The 19,878-nt window shown below is 35.1% G+C and overlaps 1 protein-coding gene across 2 annotated transcripts in view; it reads right to left on the bottom strand.

The window, feature by feature from the left end:
• Positions 1-19,878, bottom strand: part of LOC122521571 (neurogenic locus Notch protein) — a 174,411-nt gene that overhangs the window by 124,925 nt on the left and 29,608 nt on the right. For both annotated transcript variants that reach the window (XM_043642440.1, XM_043642485.1), the window contains exon 2: positions 18,597-18,675. In XM_043642440.1, the coding sequence (XP_043498375.1) occupies positions 18,597-18,675 (79 nt within the window). The remainder of the gene's footprint in view (positions 1-18,596; positions 18,676-19,878) is intronic.

Raw genomic sequence — 19,878 nt, 5'->3', positions numbered from 1 at the left:
GAGCCTTGCAGACTATCATCGATAAGAACACGCAGCTAAGAAAATCGTGACTACGGTAAAGAGACCAGATATTGAGGTTGTAGTTACGGTTTTGCGAACGCAACCATGCGCGAAGTGACATCGTACGTTTTGCGCGAGGAAATCCCTCCGTTCAACACCACTTTAGGTCCTCTCACTCCGTTCCTTTCTCCACCCTTCTTACGTTCTCTAACCAATACTGATCTGAGTGAGAAATAAAGAGATGTAAATTACTTCCTACGAGACGGTGTTACATCGACCGCTTTTACCAGCACTTTATCATCTTTCATCTCTCTTTTCCTTTTTCTTCGGGCACATGATCACGCGTGCTCAACTATATTCTATGTACTTTCCGTTTATTCGTTAGGCTTCAATTTCTGAGATATAATTAATCGGGACATTGATTTATAACATTTTATAATGCGATATCGATGTTGAGTATGATCGAAAATTATCATTTAAAATGTTACATTATTTACGAAAACATTTGGTTTCTGTTTTTGTTTTTTTTTTTCAGCAAATGATAATACTTCTTATGTTAGATGATTTTGTATGCATGCATCGTTTATTCGTTCGATTTGAATTACAAGAATTTCATAAATCGGGACATTGATTTATAACATTTTACAATACTATATCAATGTTGATATACAATTTTTCCTATTGAAATATAATTCGAAAATTATCATTTAAAACGTTTATTAAGGGCAATTTTTATATTCTCGAGAGTAGGTGATTATACTTGTTAGACGATATTTTGTATGCATATTACGTTTATTCATTCGAATCGAATAACGAGACTCAAATAAATAAGGGGACATTGACTTATGACATTAATATGATAATATAATACTACTGATAATATACCTCAAAAAATAGTAATTGAAAATATCTCAAATATATTTATTTAACTAAATATTAAATAAGAAATATTTTAATGAGAGAGGAAGTAAGGATGTAGAAGAAAATCGAGCACAGATGGGGACTTCTAATCGGCGAAGGGACTAATGACGCAGTAGACGCACATTTTTTCGTGGACTTCGTGCGACGAACATTACAAAAGCGTGAGAAGGGTGAGTGTGACTCTTGGTATATATACAGGTAGCCCTATGGGACGGGCATGGGCTCGCTCGTGCTAATTACGTCATTATGCGGAACAGGGTGGATAGCTCTAACGAACCTGCTGCCTCGAACGTGCTCGTCCTATGAATAGTGATGAGTATATAAGCAACGACCAATTACGTTGTATTATTATAGTATAGGGAGAATGGTCTACGAGACTTGCGAGATTCTTCTTTGCATAATAATTAAAAATTCTGTTCGAATTCTAACAAAGGAGATGACTTGGTTCATTTTTCATCCCTATTTACTATTAACTAATTTTCACTATAATCGATATTTATTTTTATTTAAAACAAAAAAAGTACGTTCAAAATGCTTAGCGAGTCTTATCTCATTACATGGTCCTTTCGAACTGATTTTAACGACTTGGAATATAGAATCTGATCGATGCACATATACAAAACGTATATATTAAATATCTATGTATAGTGTTATTCCAATCCACCATTATCTTTACTCAGGCTCGAAAGGGAGAATAAAAAAGACAAAAAATAAATCGAAGTAAAGAGATAGCGAAGCCAATACGAGTTTCGTTATTTCTCTTTGAATACTCTCAACTCAATAGAGCGAGAGAGAGAGAGAGAGAGAGAGTGAGGAGGGGAGAAAAAGATAGAGAGTTAGTATCTGTATCATTGTTACTAGCTATGATACGCGCAAACGTATCATTACCATAATCGAGCACGGCACGACGGCGGCATATGGGAGATGGTAAAAGCAAGGAGAATGTTCGTTCTCTATGGGAGGAGACGAGAGTGGGTGAGGGCCGTCCCTCCGAACTCGAACCGAGGGAGCACCGGGGGCCTAATCGCGATAATGGTCCGGAATCGACTCGTGACCACAGAAACGGAAAACGTCCCGATTCGAGAGGATCTAATCGGATGCCGATCGTTCGCCTACACTTTTCTACCATGCCACCAATCGGTCCATCATCGAATACCTTATTCGACCTACCTCTTTCTTCCATTTTATAATCTTTTTATTCTTAATGGCCAATAAACTCTGACGTATTCAAGTTATTCGACTGCCGAGAAGAGAAAATATAATTTTAATGTTTCTTTTTATCTCTCCTTTCATTTATGATTGTCAGAAAAACATCATATGATTAGTAGCATGTTTCTTATTTATAGTTACTAATCATTTGATCTTATGTATCTTTATTTTTTTTTATTAAATATTGAATTGAGGAAAATGTTTCTTCGTATTTTAATGAAATAAAATTAAACAAGTTTTTTCTTTCTTTTTTTTTTCATATTTTAAATATAGTTTATTAAACCCAATACGTGCCTTTTTGTTCGAACCTCCTTAGCCATTTTTTTCAGGTAAGACCATAATCCCGTAATAATATATGATTAGATCGATTTTCCTAATGATTGGTCGACCAAAGCGACCTGTTTCTTAGACATCAAAATTCCAAGATTGAAAAGCGTATTGAAATCAAACACGATATCTCTTGTTAGAAAAAATTTTCTTCTAAATTTATTATTTATTATTTATTGTTTAAAATAATGATATAGGATTGAGAGATTAATTATTTAACAAATTACTCTCGTAGATTAAATATTTTAAATATACTATGAGTAAAAAATTACATAGTGATCAATAACTGTAGGATTTATTCTGATATCTATCGAAGCAGAGAAAGGATTGTACCTACATTCGAAGTAATGATAAAATAACTGTAACGTATATACGTACATAAAACATTTTTAGTAGATATTCTTCCGGGATGCTTTCTCGAATCGAGTAGATATAACGAGAATATGCCAATATGGGAATAGTTAGAGTGGTTGAGTAACGATAGAAGAACAGGTGTGCCTTGTGGCCAAACATACTACATACATGTGTATACATATACACATACCTGCATACATAAATACATACACACTAAACATTTGTATTCTGTGGCCAGGTATAATAAAATGGGGAAAGTCTGTACTTGTACATGACACTCGGCAATTATTTCTGATGCAATCAAATCGATCGGTTTGGCGCGAACTTGCCGCGAAAATCACTTTTGAATCTTTATTTTCTCGACACGAGATACACACTTCCGATGGGAATGAAAGTACACCGTTCGACTAGATTATTGATCGCGAACCTTTCGTAATCGGTTGGAAACAAAGATCAAGGATGATGAACAAAAGAGTTTAATTTAACTTTAACGGATAGAATAAATATTATACAGCGTAAATAAATTTTTATACGAAGATATAAAAAATAAATAACGGATCGTACCAAATACATAGTAGTAGTAGTAGTAGTAGTATAAATTTAATGGACACGATATTTTATTATGAAAACAAAAAAATAGACTAGCCAGAGTAAAAAGAGACTAAAGAGAGAAGAGTAGAATGAAGGGAGGAAAGAAAAAATGAGAAAAAAGAAGAAAGAAGAAGAACGGGATCAAAACAACGAGAACAAAAGGAGGAAGGCTGAAAAAGAGAGAGAGAGAGAGAGAAAGAAAGGAGAAAGAGAGGAGTAGGAGGAGGAGGACGAGGAGGGGGAAAAGGAGAGGCGAGCGACTCTTTAATAACACGGTAGAACCGTTTCTTCAGGTATGCGAGTTGGACGTTCGGGTACAAGCGCACAACGCACCGAATTTTCTAAACGTCGTCCTTCCACGAAGTTCTCTCTATCTATGCTCTTTCGTCTAAGTAAGATCTAATCTCTCTCTCTCTCTCTATTCTAATATATTTATAAAAATTAACATTTTCTTTCTTTCCGTTGACAGTGAGATAAAAATAAAGAACGTGACAAAATGTTGAGAAAAAAAGAAAATTGATCTCTCCTACAAGAGACAAAAAAAAAGTAATAAATAATAATGATGTCATATATATATCAAACGGTAAGAATTAATTATTATATAAACATTTTGTAAAATAATTAGTTTAACATTAAGTGAGATATTTTGCGTGATAGATTTTAATGAGTCAATAATGAATCGGTTTGCACTATGCTAATTGTGCATATTAATTATACTATTCTTATTGAATTTCACATAGCAATTATTATGGTGTAGGAAAACGAAAAAAGATGGGGAAAGAAAAATAAAAAGAAATGAGGGAAAAAATAAAAGGGAAAAACACATGGATTAGCGGCATCCTGAAATATTCTGTTGCATGTTAGCGGCATTCTCCCTGAAGGAAGCTAAAGGGGTCCTGCCAAGGGCCGAGGCATAACAAATGGACTACGAGGCCCGCCCAGCCACCCACCCGCTTACGAGGCGTTCTTCTCTGAGTGAGTCGAAGAAAAAGGAGGAGGAAAAGGAAAGTAACGTTCAGGCTTGGTTCGGTCGAGGCATACTAATCATTTTACTAAGGACGAAAGAACAAGAGGGACGAAGATCTCGCAGCATCCAAGAATACGCCATCTACAGGGTGAACACCGTTAATGGAGGGTCGAAATCATCCCATTCTTACGTGAGTCGCATAAAAATCGCTCCTAAGAGTGTGAATTTACTGACGATGACTTGTGTATATTTTATAAAGATAAAAATAATGGAAGCGTCAGAATAGGATACTCGAGAAGATAATTAAAAAAAAATGTATCTATTGAATATTGTATAAAATACTAAAATCAATTTTTATTAAAAATATTCAAATTAATCCAGAATTCTTATTTTTTAACAGTTGTCTCGCGTCATTTGTAAATATTCTACTGATGTGAGTGGAATTTGGATGGAAACAAGTGATTATAAGAATGATATGACAAAGCAATGAATATTTACATCTATTTAAATAGTAAAACACTGCGGTATTCAGCTAAGAATCTACCGTCAAAAGTGTCGCTTACGAAAGTGTTAACAAGCTCTGCATATCAAAGAGTAAAAATGATCTAAAGCAACAAAGTAAAATGAAAACATTGATATTGGGATTATTAGAGATATTAAGAATTTGTTTTAAATTTGATAACAATGATTTTATTCAATTTCACATACTACAGAGATCAATACTTTGCGTAGCGCTTATTTCGATAATTGAATTCATTGATCCATTTCGTAGGTTTATACGATACTTGATTTTTATCATTTGATGGCTCCTGGAGCCGAAATTGTTCAAAGATCTTCAAACTGCTCAACTAAGACCTTGCTCAAAAAGAATTGGGCACGCGATGGCCTCTACTTTTTGAACTAGTGTTCATTATAGCTTCTAACATGTAGCACGGTATTCGAGAGAACAAATGTAGACGAAATTGTAAAAGCAACAAATCTCTAATGCGCACGTCTCGAAACTTTGAAGAAATAAAAAAATAAGAAAGATACGAAGAGAAAGAGAGACTCGTTCGCATTCCTTTACGCTGATTCGAAGAACGTCTCCCAGAGTCTTTCTCTCTTTCTTTCTTACACTCACGCAACGCTCGACCTTCTCGACCCTGTCAAAAGCACGCTCGCGGCCTTAGGATTCTTCAAACTCTTTCCATTTTCTGACAAGCCGCGAGTCTTCCGTGAGACTTTTCTATCGTCATGCTTGGTGAACGTGAACTCTACAAATCGTTCATTAGTCTGCTTATTTTCATTTGATAAACTGTACCCATGTGTAAAATATATCTAACAATCAGATATCGAAACACATTTTATTAACAAATTGTAAAGAAACGAAAAATAAAAACGAATAAATGTTAATGAACGAAAAGAGAAGGAAAGGTTCGAAGGGCAGCTATGTCTCTAAGGGATAAGAAAGAGAAAAAGAGAGAGAGAGAAGAATAGGGTACTAGCTCGGAGACCGGCACGGTTCTCTAATCATGAGAGAGGGAAAGGTAAAGACGCTTAACATGCAGACCGTGGCCTGGGGCGGCAGTGGCGTATAATCAGCGTTCCTTCGCGCTTAAATACCTTCGTTCCAGAGAAGCATAGTCTTCCTATCGTTCAGCATCGAGTCGACTCGAATGGTTCATCCGAATAATCCTAATTTTATTATTGTGATTTAAACAGAAAGATTTCTTTTCTAGACAACTTTTGTCACTTAATTTAATGTTTAACTACAACCTATCAACAGTTTATATATATAAATCTACTTATTATACCGTAATCGATCATATGATCAGTCTTTAACAAAAATTATATACTTTACAATCGAATGGAAAATTTTAATTGAATATTTATAACCGTTGTTTGTGTATGTATGTGTGTGTGTGACCGATTGACCGATCATAATACCAATGTTTAATGTTAAACTAAAATTACAAACATACAAATTTGATATTAAAAGTTCATTCATTCGTAATCACTGACTAATAATTCAAATTATTCGTAATATTTAATTAACATAATAAATACACTCTTGAAAAGTTAAAGAAAAAATTTAATAAAGGATAACAAATATCTCTTAATCTGAAAACAAAAGAAAGAAATATATATATATAAATTTTTCTTGACAATAAAATGTTGATAAAAATGCTTTCGAGGAAAAAAATTGTGACGATAAAAAGAAAGTTAGAAAAATGTTACATAAAAAGGCCGTTGGTGGTATACACACAGCAGCTGCTGCTCTTAGAGGGGTACCTTTCTACTCTCCCTAATGTCAGGACACTGCTGACGAAGAAAAGAAGGGAAAGAAGAAAGAAATAGAGAAAGAAAGAGAGAGAGAGAAAGAAAGAAAGAGAGGAATGCCTTGGAGGGGCTGCAATTACGCTGCAGGTGGCTGATCACGGGGACTTTGGCTACCTTGCTACCTAACTGGAGCATCATGGAGAGAAGAACACGTGGTGATTAGCTCAGAGTCGACAGGAGCATACCAACTATCTTGCGCGAAGGAAAGAAGGTGCCGAAGAAGCTCGATAGCCTTTATCGAGGAAGGATAATTATTACCCATCGGTTAACTTCCATGCACCTTTCTTCTCTTCTTCTCTTCTACCTTCTTCTTTTTACATCTTACACACATGGATTTCGTTCGAAGGTACGATACAAACTAGTGTTATTAAATGTAAACGAAGGAAGATATATTTCTAAATTGAAACCCCAAGGTAGATTTGAATTTTACATCCCATATATTTATATAAATAATATATTCTCTAACTTATTTTACTAGGTACAAAAGTCAAAAGAAAAAGATAACACAACGTGATTTCATTTTACTTATTTTTAACTGTATTATGTGAATATACTCCTACAAAAAATATATATATTCGAAAGAATACGAAAGAAGATTTACAAAATGAAAGAAATAGAAAAAAAAAGAAAGATAGGGAAAGAGATAGAGTAAAGGTCACGCAAAATTCACGCGTGGGTGGGTCCAAGTTACATAGGAAAATTATCATTTGAAAGGACTGGCTATCTCTTCCGAAACTTTATATTTCTTTCGATTAGCATCGTTTTACGAGTCAACGTTGGTAATAATAAAGGAACAACGAATATTATCGACGGAATTATCAAAGGAGAGTCACGTCGAAATTCGCGATCGATATTGCTTTTTATTTTCCATACGGTATAAATAAGATGGTCCCGCGTTCAAAATATTTCCTCATAAAGGTTAAATATTTATATGAATAAAATTTGGATTTCTATTTCTTTTTAGCTTGGATTTTACGAGAAATGCAAGATGATAATAATAATAATAATAATAATGATAGACGATCTAAAAAGAATGGTATGCACGAACGAAGGACAATACGAATGTAATAGATGTTTCAAAGACATTTCTCACGTGGACAAAACGCATATTTCTCTTCGAGAGCATATCCAGTTCGCTATCGTCTAACTATCGACACTTACAATTAGATTTTCTTAGGTGACATTGGAAAACGCGTTACCGTTCGACTTCACCGCGTTACTCAACGATCTACTTTCTTCATTCTGCTTTTTTTTTTCTTTTTCCAATTGCTATCTTCATAATATATCGATCCATCAATTCGATACAGTGTGCATCGAAGCATGTAGAGATAAAAAAAAGAGAGCAATCGTTCGAAGGATATTGCAATTCTAATAGCATGTAAATGTGCCGAGTAAAAGGATCGTTTGCTTAGAGATACGATATCACCTTGTAATTATGAACGGGAACGTGTTTGTATGATAGATAGAAAAAAAAAAAAAAAAAAAAAGAGTTTAATGATTCGTGCGTGATTAAACGAGAGACAAAAAGTTTACGGTGATTTGTAATAATATTAAAAGAAAAAGAAAAAGGAAAGAAAATAAAAAAAAGCGTTTCTCGAAGGGATAACTTGAAAATTGCAAAAGGAAAAGAAAAAAATCGATTGAACTATATTTTACCAACAATGTGTAATTAAAAAGAAAAAGAAAATAAAAAAAAAAAAAAAAATACCCCGTTGAAAATCGTACAGCATTGACAATAAAAAGAGTACGTGTACGCAGGAAGCTAAAAACATAATCTAGCCGAGCCGCATGGATCGAGTTTTTCTTCTTAGATAATCGCATCAAACTACTGCAATTAATTCTTGTGTCTCTTCGTACGGTTACAGGCATGCAACAGTCTACAGCTCAACGCATGATTTTTCTGATCATTCTTTGAATCATAAAAAGTCTCATACCACATAATGCAAATGTATCTTGATCTGACATCGAACCTGTGATCTTTAAGAGAACAAGAATTCTGTTATTTATATTCGCGCTTAAATCCAATCAAACGAAAAAAAAAAAATCAGAGAAGAAGGGAGAGAGACACGGATAGAGAGAAATAACTATCGATAAAAGTTTCCGCAATTGGCGATTGTAAAGCAGATTAACATCGATGGAGAGAAATTTTTATTACCTATAAAATGTGATGATTGATTACATTAAAAAAAAGAAATAAAAAGTAAGGCAAATGTAAAATATAATTCTATGTAATTATGTATATCCACGTATGTGAGAAAAAAAATAAAAATGCGAATAAAAATATTCGTTATCTCCAAGAATCGAAGGAAACAGACTCTCTCTCTCTCTCTCTCTCTTTCTTTCTCTTTATCTTTCTCTCTCTTAGGAGAGATTCAGTAAATCGCCTATCTATGAAGGCGGCGGCATTAACAGCGCTTATATGCGCCCAGCGACAGGAATTAAATTCGCAAGACTCGCTGTAAAGGAGAGGCACTACTCATTTTTCACGTTCAGCTCGGTTGCACACACGCCGATTGCAATTAAGCTTCGACTTTACTTTTTTTCTTTATCTCTTTCCTTCGCTCACTTATTTGTGTATGTGTGTGTGTATGTGAATAGAAATCATGTAAAACTTGATAAATACACAGGGAGGGTTGAAAGATCGTAGAAATATTTACTAACCGCGCCTACGAAATAACGGATATGTCTTTCGTAGATGTAGAACGTAAGGATTCTATAAAATGTTTTTGAAAGAAAGAAAAAAGAGAAAGAGAGAGAAAGAGAGATGAGAAAGCAAAAGAAAAAGAAAAGTTCTTGCTAACCCAATAAACATCATAGGTACATGAGAACGCACGAGTTCGGTATAATCGAATGTATAATTCGATCTTGTTGGAAAACGAAAAGTGGAATAAACGGGAAAGTTCAGCTCTTGCACGATCGTGTACGTAAGTAAATATATACGTAAATACGTATCAGTCTGAAGTAAATTCCCTTTTTCATTTTGAATAAGTAGCTTAAAATAGCTAATCGAGCAACTAGTTTGCTGTCTCTTCCCTCGTACATATACTTATATATATAGACGCATATAAATACGTAACGCACTTGAACACATTAACGTAATTAGCCGCGTAACGTACGAGAATCCTTTTTCATTAAGCTAACAGCTGGACACTACGGGATACATCTTTATGTAAATTATATATATATATATATATATAACATGGACACGTTGAACTCCGTTTCAGAGAAATTATGCGGCTCATCGAGAAAGACGAAGATAACGAACGAGCTGTCATATTCGTTCATACGTGTAAAATGAAAATAACGAAAGAGAAAAAGAGAGAGAGAGAAAGTGAGGCTCGCGTAAGAATCGTTAGAAGTATGTCTCTAATAAATGCTAAATAATCTTTTTTCGCTCGAGGAACGACGACAATCTCTATGGCAAAGTTCTACGAACAGACCAATCGCTGTCTCTACTGACAATATTCGCGCTGGCAATCAGCACGTCGGTGCGAGCGGACAACGGTTTTGTTTGCGTCCGCTTCATTATACGTTGCTGTTCCTCCTTTTTCTTCTATTCGGTTCTCTCTCTCTCTCTCTCTCTTTCTTTCTTTCTTTTTCTCTTTTTCTTTCCACCTAGCAATACTCGTCGTTGCTAGTGCACTAACGAGAAGAAACCTTCCTTCTGTCCGAAGTAGTAATGCGGACGTGTTCAAAGTGTCAGACATCTCTAGCGTTGCTACCAAGTTACCCGGACAAGTAAATAACGATAAACTGAAGAGTTAAATTTTTATCGTTTGCTATTTGTATGCAAATATACAGCAATGAGACACTGGTGATGAAATCTATTTCGAATAGTGACGTAAGCTAAAGAACACAAAATTAGACGAGAAAATTAGAGTTACTATTATAATGATTGAAATTTATAAAAACCTATGTATTTACGTATACGAATGTCACGTGGAAAAATAAAACTATTGTCAGAGATTGAATATAATGACGTGTAGTATGCTACGGTAAATAATATATAAATATAATTTATTTCGAGAAAGAAAATAAGAAAGAGATTTGATTACTTGGCGAGTGAACGATAATGTAGAAGAGACGAAGTATAATAATCAATGTAAAAGATAAATTTCACCAAGTGAATTACCATGAATCTTAACAACAACAAGATCGTAACATCTTACGAACGTCGATATCAATGCTCTCGAACGAATAATTCTCGAAGATTATAAGCGCGTGCTGGGTTGTGCGCTAAAGGGAGAAAAAAATATAGGAAGGAAAACACAATGCTCTAGAGATTTATTGGATATCTTTCCGGCGGACCTTGTTACGCCGAAGCAAACGGAAATAGTCGAAGTACTTCGTAAGGAGCTTGGCTTCTCACGAGAAGAAACCTCTAGCCAGGACCGTTTCGTTGGTATTCGCAAATAACACGTTGCGAATAAGAGGATGCGAGAGTTCTGCTTCGCAAACATTCCGAGCCTTGCACTTTCGTCGATAACCATAAAGTACGCAACCCTTTTCCTAACATTATATACAGATAGGGGTACATACAACTTTTTTTTTCTAACAAAGTCAAAAATATAAAACAACTTTAAATGAAAATAATAAAATACCTTATACATCGAGATTCGAAATAACGAAAATATTAATACATATATTATTAGATTGGTTGATAAGTCAATGCGATTTTTTCTAAATAAATAAATAACAAAATGCAGAGAGAGAGAAAATATTTATGCACGAATACCTACATACCTAACGTGCGATAAATCTGAATGCATAGAGAATTTTTGTCGTTCGTCCCTAAGGACGAATAACCGGTGACAAGCAATTTTAAGATCGTGAGTGCTTGTAGGGTATTAGCGGAGGAAGCGAGGAGGAAGACGAGGAGGAAAAAGAAGTAGGTAGACGCGGACGTAGCCGATCAGCGAAACAAGTGCCTGGAAACGAATATTGTGCGCGGGCGAGGCTAACGGAGAAAGAACCCCGCGTATCATTATGATTTTCGGTGGTGGGGAAGACAGTGAAAGGAAGGGAGAGTAGGAGGGAGAAGAGAGAGAGAGAGAGAGAGAGAAGAAAGAAGTTCGTACTCGAGTTTGTACGGATATCCGAAAGGAGTGGGAGAGAGATGGAAAGAGCGTAAGGCCCATACGAAAGAGAGAAGACTGAATGCGCCACGAAGGAGATTACTCGTAGCGGGTGTCGAGGTGATCCGAGCTCCGAGCGCATGCGCGACGGCCGTGGGAACGCGCGCACCCCCCCTCCGACTCACTTTCCTTCTCCGTCCATTATCCCCTTCGCTCGATGCATCTCTCCTTCTATCTCTTTCTCTCTCCCTGCACACGTACGGTACGCGCCGGCCGTCGGGCTCGGTTTACCCGAGGATTCCCGATCATTACCGAACAAGCACGATTCGTGAGCCCGCGGGCAAGTCGTCGTTCAACGGCTGCGCAGGGGTGCTCAATAACTAGGTGATCCCTTACTTTTTCTTTATACATTTATATACCTACTAGGATTTATAATATATTTTTAATTGGTACAATTTTTTATCAAATTCTCTGCAAATATTTTCATTAAATATTTATGTAAAAGGTATATCGAATCGTGTGTAAAAGTAGTTATACAGAGAATAAGTTTATCACACGTATATTTATATATATGCGAACAATGGTTCCCCACCTTCCACTCACTCGAAGAAGAAGGCACACGATAATGCACGACGCCGTGCTCGCCGCAGGGTGCTCTCAAAAAAAAAGCTATGTATTTTGACATGCCGCCGTAACCTTCGTCATCCATCGCCGATTCGTTCTCCCGAAGATTTTACGCTCACTGAGCTATGAAACAAAGCGGTGACGAGGTGCCACCCCTTCTTCGGACCTCTCTCTCTTTCTCTTTTTCTGTCACGTTATGTATGCTTTTATGTCTTCAAATGTTTCTTTTAAATACACGTTCCGAAATGACCAACAGAATATAAATCCAAATCAAAATGATAACGTCTTATAATCAATAGATTGTAGCAAAAACTAAAACGATCTAATTGTAAGTTAATTTAAAACACTAATCTAATATGTGTATATGTATTATTCATACATTTACGTGTGCACATATAAAATAAATATCTTTAGGGGTGCTTGATTGTATTTTTATTTAATAGAGATTAATCATACTGTAAAAATTTGATATGATGAATGTATAGAACAAATAAATATAATATTTACGAATACTAGCAGTGTTGAAAATTAATTTCTTTCTTAGAACTTGATGCGAGTATAACGCTACGCCTAAGCGTAAAGTACAAATAAGAAAGGACATTACTGTATCCTCTGCAATCTACCTAAATCACCTGATGTAGCGGGAGACGGCGGTAGGCCAATAATTTCCCAAGCCGAAGCATCTTTTCTTTATGGAACAGATGGCAATGATTCTATACTAATGACACCCATCAATCCGTGGTACAGTCGTGTATCCAGAAACGATCGAGTTTATGAATACGAATGAATATAAGGAACCACCAACATGTTTGTAATAACGAAAAAGAAGAAAAGGGGATAAAAAAAAGCACGTTAAAAAGGAAAATATGCGGGTACTTTATCCGTTGTAATAAAAAGTATTGTCCTATTTATCATAATAAACTAATGGTAAATCATTAAAGGTATATTATTTTATGTGCGAGTAGGATTTTGTTCATCAACCATTTTGAAACTCGAATATGGGTTTTTCATGAATTTCATTCATAGTAATAATAAATGAGAGATGAATAGATAATTTTTTAATATTATAAAAATGTTATCAAAACAAAAAGAAACAAGAAATGTGAGCATCAGAAAGGGAGAGAAAGAGAGAGAGAGAGAGAGAGAAAGGGCGTGCACATTCGAACCAAAGAAAAACATTTGCACGAATCCCAAGCGAGTTGAAGAAATCTATTGGCAGAGAGGATTTTCGAACCCTGGGTGGTTACCCCTGTAACGACTATTGTTGCGACCATTTCGGCTATAAAGTATAGTTTGAACGGAAACGCGAGACTCAACCATATACCCCTAACGAAGAGTGCCCTGTGAAGGGAAGGGGTGCATGCCTATCATCATCCATCATCGTACATATGTTACCCCGTTGGATGAACCCTTCCGTACACTGTGGGTTGCAAGCATGAAAGAAGGGGCTGAATCTTAAAAAAAATTTCTTGAAATAACGGTCAAGCGCACGTGACTGTATATATTAAATTAACCGAAAATTTATATTGGTTTGAGTCAATTTTTAACTTCCAAAGATTTAATTCAAATATCAGAGAAGAATTTAGAAGCTTCCATAAAGGCAAGAAAAGGGTAGTAAATATTAATGTTAATTAAATATTACCAATGACTATTAATAACTCAATTTAACATATAATACTTATAACAATTAATTATCTTTTTATTTCAAACTGAACAAAATTTGTTGATAGACCTACTTACATAAACTTCTTCTCTCAAATTATTTTCCTCAAAACAAATATAATAATTTCATGAAATAAACATCGTACAAAATTGATCGATAATATTCGATAGGAAAAGACAAATCGGATTTCAATGAAAGGGTAGGTAGAAATGTAGGAAATGGAAAAACAATATTGTTATTCTCAACTCGTGGAGCCCTTTTGAAGAAAAAGAAACGAGTCGATATGGCGCTCGAGAAACTATGGAAGAAAGGTCCATGGGGGTCACGTGGTCGGACACGTGACCTGTCGACGGCTCGATACACACGGGACTGTTATATCCGTATATACGTATATATATATGTGTGTTGTATATGCGGAAGAGACGCAAGCACGAGCTGGACACTCGCGTGAAAACGCATAAATGCACAAGTGCACATTGTACGTATATAGGTATAGCACAGCCTCCGGCTGGCTGGCATGAATCCTTCTTCTTTCCATGGCGAAGCGAGGCGTGCGCTTTTGCACGCACGTGCACGCGAAACTATGAAACGTGCTCGTCCGAAAGAGAAAGAAAGAAAGAGAGAAAAAGAGGGAGAAAGAGGAGGGGGTGCTTTCTGCTCCATTGTGCACGACCCCTCGCATCCGCTCGGCGGTTGCTTTAACTTGCCATATTGTCAAGTGCCACTGGCTAAATTTGTTATTCTATTGGATTATGGGAGGGACATATCACGAAAACTGGAAGGGGATATTTATGGACGATCGTGCACAAAACTAAACCCTGATTGTTGGCTTATCTTTCAGAGGATACATTGAACTAAAGCTTTAACGTTCATCATTCGTTGTTGTTCTTTTTTTTTCTTTTTTTTTTACAAAGCTTTCTTGCAAGAAGTTATCAAAATATTCAGTTACATGCATTTGCATTTTCTTCTTCTTCTTTTATAAATATTTTGTTCCAATATTTATTTAATGTATTCAAATAAATAATCAATTAAATAATCAATCCAATATATAAATAAAATAAAATACAATTTATCGATGTATTTGGCATATAAGATCTGAAATACGATATAGGAAGTAGGTTTCTTTTCCTGTCGATTTTGTTTATGGTTAATCGACTAACGGGACAGTAACCCTAAAATATTTTATCCTTAACGAGAAAAATAATACGGCAATGTTAATTTTTCTTCTTTAAATTAAAAAATATTTATCGACGAAATACAGTTGATTATTTTTTCTTTATAATGTTTTTCTACTTTTTTAACGCCGTAATCCAATTAAACGCTACGTAAGACATAGCAAACGTGTTTTTTCTTATTTACTTTCATTTTGATTTTCACCGATCCGTTTTATATATAATTGTCTGGGGATAATACCAAGAGTTTTTATCTTAACATTTTTATTCGCCAAAGTTGCGCATACCTTCGTAAAATTGCAAACCGTAAAGCTGAAAACTTGGAGCCTTGCTCCGCCTTGTGCATGGGTAAACCACTAATTAAATAATTAATTTTGTTGCATTATCTTACGAACGACCGAAACTCACTCGCCATCTACGTCGAGGCGGTTAAGCAAGTTCGATAAGTACCATAAAATAACTTCGATTAGGAGCTACTCGAATATTTTAGGTGTCCCTTTTTTTTTCGCTGTCCAGTTTGGATGCTCATCGTATAAACGACGACTATATTTTGTACATGTGATATGTGTGCGTGTGGAATGTAAATATAAAAATAAAATAAAAAGATCGATGATTTTAATAATAATACATTTCAGTTAATTCAACTCTTTATAAAAGAATTTTGTTCGTGTCTTGAAAAGAAAACAAATAATAGAATGTGAAAGTTCAAATTTTATGCATCAAATATATAAAGTATACATGTATAGTATAATTATACTATAAATGTAATATTAATAATAAATATAATTAATACTTGGAAAATGAGAATACAAATTGTTCACATTTTTTTTCCGAGAAAATACGCAAGAGATTTTCGTTGAAAAGAGAAACAAATTAATCTCGAGTCTTGATTCGTAAGAAAATTACTTTGGACGGCCACGTATGAGCAAGCTGAGTTAACACTAGTGGACGTAGGCGTTGATGCGGCGTGTGCTCAAGATAAGAGTAAATTGAGAGAAAGAGAGAATGAAATAAGAGTAGAGAATCCAAGTAGCTCTGCAAAGCCGGAAAGGTGGCTAAAGCTTAGATGGCTAGAGATTAGACACAGTCGAGGTCACGAGGGCTGTAATACGTTCCGTACCGTCAATCTCGGACTTGCAATTAAACCTAATACCCTGAATATTACGGCACGTTTGAATCGCTATAAAGACACACCGTCCTATAACAACAACTCGAGAAATACTTACATTAGATTGCAAAAGTGTAACGAAAATTACACGAATTTAATCCCAGATACAGATATTCATTCACGAATTTTTTGTTTATTTACAATTTCTCAAGAATAAAATGCGCGTCAATCTTTTATTTAACATCGATAATAAAGATTATTCTTAAATACAATGAGTAAGAATCGTCGATAGGAAAATTGTGGAATAAAAATTATGCGCAATGGAAGTAACTCGAAATGTAGGATAACTAAATGTGGTTCAAGTTCGACTCGCATGGCCGAACGGTTGCTGGTTACGCGAAGTTGTCTGGATACCGGTCAACAGCAGAATAATAACGATAATAAGAAAGATGAAAGAATGGCAAAGGAGGTACAGAGAAGGTGGTCACGTCATATAATAACGGTATATGTATAGAGTAATGTGAAAGGAGAGAAAAGAAAGGGAGGACAGGTTCGGAAGGGTAAAATTCTTTCGAGTTCCTATGAGAAGTCATTTTTTGCGTTTTCCTTGATAAAAAAAAAGAAAGAACACTCCGTTAATTGTATTCCAGTCTGCAGTAATTTCCATTTAAAATGTATTAGTATCAGATCAAAAACGTAATCGTTTGAAAGAAGATAGATAAACTATAAAAGCATGAAAAAAAAATGACAGATAGAAAAGTGAAATCTCCGATGTCTTGAATTGGAAGTAATTCAGATGCGTCTTCGGGTCACGACTGCCGATTATTACCGCTATTACCGTATCCAAGCTCATCTCCAGTCCATCGCAGCATCCCATTCCGTAGCGTCCACCTCCCAAACCGGTCGCGTTCGATATTACGTCTCGTCGATATTGCGAGTTAAACGAGATAGAATCGAAACGATCTTTCGAAAGAATCGAACTCGAAAGTATTTTTTATTCTTCGAACGTGTCCACGATAAAGAGATTATCAATGAAAAAATCTAACTGGTCTCTTTTATCATCTTATTTGCTGCTGCCGTTTTTATTGTTTCTCGTCTCGTCGTCAATTATGGTTCCCAAGCAAACGAGATCGAAAAGAGAGAGCTCGTTCGATTGTCTTTAACGGAATAAGCGGAAAATCGGCAACGCCAAGCATTAGGCCACATTTCGAAGTAACGATTTACGGAGAAAAGCAGAAGGATAATTTTCCAATTATCCATGGTGATCGCGAGCCCTTCGGCACTCACGTATCGGACCGCGATCACGATGCTCGGATCATGATGCGATCATGACGCGATCATGATGCGATCATGATGCGACCACGATACGAGCCAAAGTGACTATTAAGATCTACCAAAATCTGAATAACACACACGAAGTAACTCGTTGTTTTATTTAAGAAAATATTTACTCAATAATCTTTTCCCTTTGTTTCATACTTTTTCTAAAGTTTATCGTACATATAATTATGATAATAAAAATCATATAAATATAAATAAATATGTGTGTGTATATTAAGTCGTTGTATAATTCTTTTGCGTTATAAAAGCAGAGCATTTTCTTCGTTGGAAATTGAAAAACTATTTTTAAGATGAAAACAAATTGTTAACAATAATGGTCAATATGTCATTAATAGAATAAATAAAAATGTTTTTTCCAAAATTCTGATAGTTTAAATAATTTTAAATGCCATTGAAATTATCCAACTATTAAATAATATAAATTATGTATAAATCATTTGAATGTAAATATGCGTATATATGTATATATATGATATTAATAATTTTTCTTTAGAAATTGCAAACAAAAGACAATTTCCTATTTTGAAAGAGAATTAAGGAAATATGGTTTTTCATCTTTTTATTTTTCGACCATCCTCTTCCACCCTTTTCCTCTTTTCCCTCGTTTCTCATTCTTTCCGCGTGGGAGGCCGCGATACGTCCGGTTCTCTCGCCCCCTTCCCCCCTTCTTCCTCTTGACGCCGCCTTGTGCCTTTTCGCGTATCGCTAAGCTGGCATGCAACTCTTCCTTGCAGCATTTCAACGCGTCGAAAGAACTTTTTTTTTTTTACAATTTTCTCGAGATTAATAATTCGCCAAGGAATGGCGGAAGTAATAGCCGAAGTACTTTCAACTAACATTGAATTAATAATCGATGTAGTATTGTTTATATTTATTAGCAATGTAAAACAACATTTTCCGTGTGTATAATTTTATCGTCACTTACTTGCAATGAAATTCCTCTCGTGCCGTTGACGTGCAAATTCCACCATTCTTGCAAGGACTCGGTGAACACGAGACGAAACCTGAAATTAATCAAAACAACATAAAGTCATCATTTGGAATTTCAATTAATTTATATTTAGAGATCATTTATAATCCAACCAAATATTATGATACAATTTGAAACATGTTTGATAGAAAATATTTGACAATGTTTAATTTTATAAATGGAGAAAAAGAATTCTAAGACAATGAATTAAAAATGGTGGACACACAATCGTGGAGACATATGCTCCTTCTTATGCAGAGAAAAGAAAATATATGCTACCCGAACCTTCATTTATCGAAGTAGCAATTAAAGTACGCTTCGAGTATATGGGAAGAAGAGTGAGAGAAAAAAAGAGGAAAAGAAAGAGAGAGAGAAGGGAAGAAGAAGAAGAAGAAGAAGAAGAAGAAAGTGCGCACGAATCCTAAAAGAACCTTTGACACGGCACGCAAAGTGAATTTTCGTGTAACCCCTTCGAAGAAGATAGAAAGGTGTGGAATGGAAAAAGAAGAGGGAAGAAGAAGGGTAAGTGAACCCTTTCGTATTTCGTGACTACTTTTAAAGGAACGCGAGGACATGGTGAAAGGGCTGTAAACATGAAGGAATCCTCGAACTTGATCTTATTGTTAGATCGATGCGGTTCTACTTCCGTGAGAGAAAGAATATTCTGAACGATACTTACAATAAATAAACTTTACGTGATAAACGAATTATAAGGAAATGAAATATTTATGAAAACAAATGGATTGTATTTAAAGATGATTATGACTAATAAAAAATTACTTATACAAATTACGACAATTGTGATAATTATTTATAGAAATTATACGAATTATTGTTAATGATAATTTATATAAATAAAATTTAAATCAAATAAAGTACAAATTAAAATAAACAAGGAGATAGAAGAAAAATCAATTATTTAATCCTGATAATTTATTTTCTTTCACGTTTGGTTTCTCATAAAGTTGCCTGGTAGATACTGATCTTAAAAAATAATATGGAATATTAAATATTTCTATAAAACGATGACGCTAGGTAACATCGAACTCGCTGCACGCGTTTTCGTTCCTAGGCATCGATTAAGAGAATTTGCATGTGAGATTTCCGTTCTGTTCTTTAGAGCACGTTTCGTGCGTATTTCTACGAGTACATCCTCTATCTCTCTCTCTCTCTCTCTCTCTTTTTCTCTCTACACGATGATGTTAGCGATTCGATAAGACTCGAACTAAATCACACG

This window comes from Polistes fuscatus, unplaced genomic scaffold (genome assembly GCF_010416935.1).
Source record: "Polistes fuscatus isolate 324 unplaced genomic scaffold, CU_Pfus_HIC Scaffold1, whole genome shotgun sequence".
NCBI lineage: Eukaryota > Metazoa > Arthropoda > Insecta > Hymenoptera > Vespidae > Polistes > Polistes fuscatus.
This window is presented reverse-complemented; position numbering and strand designations above follow the sequence as displayed.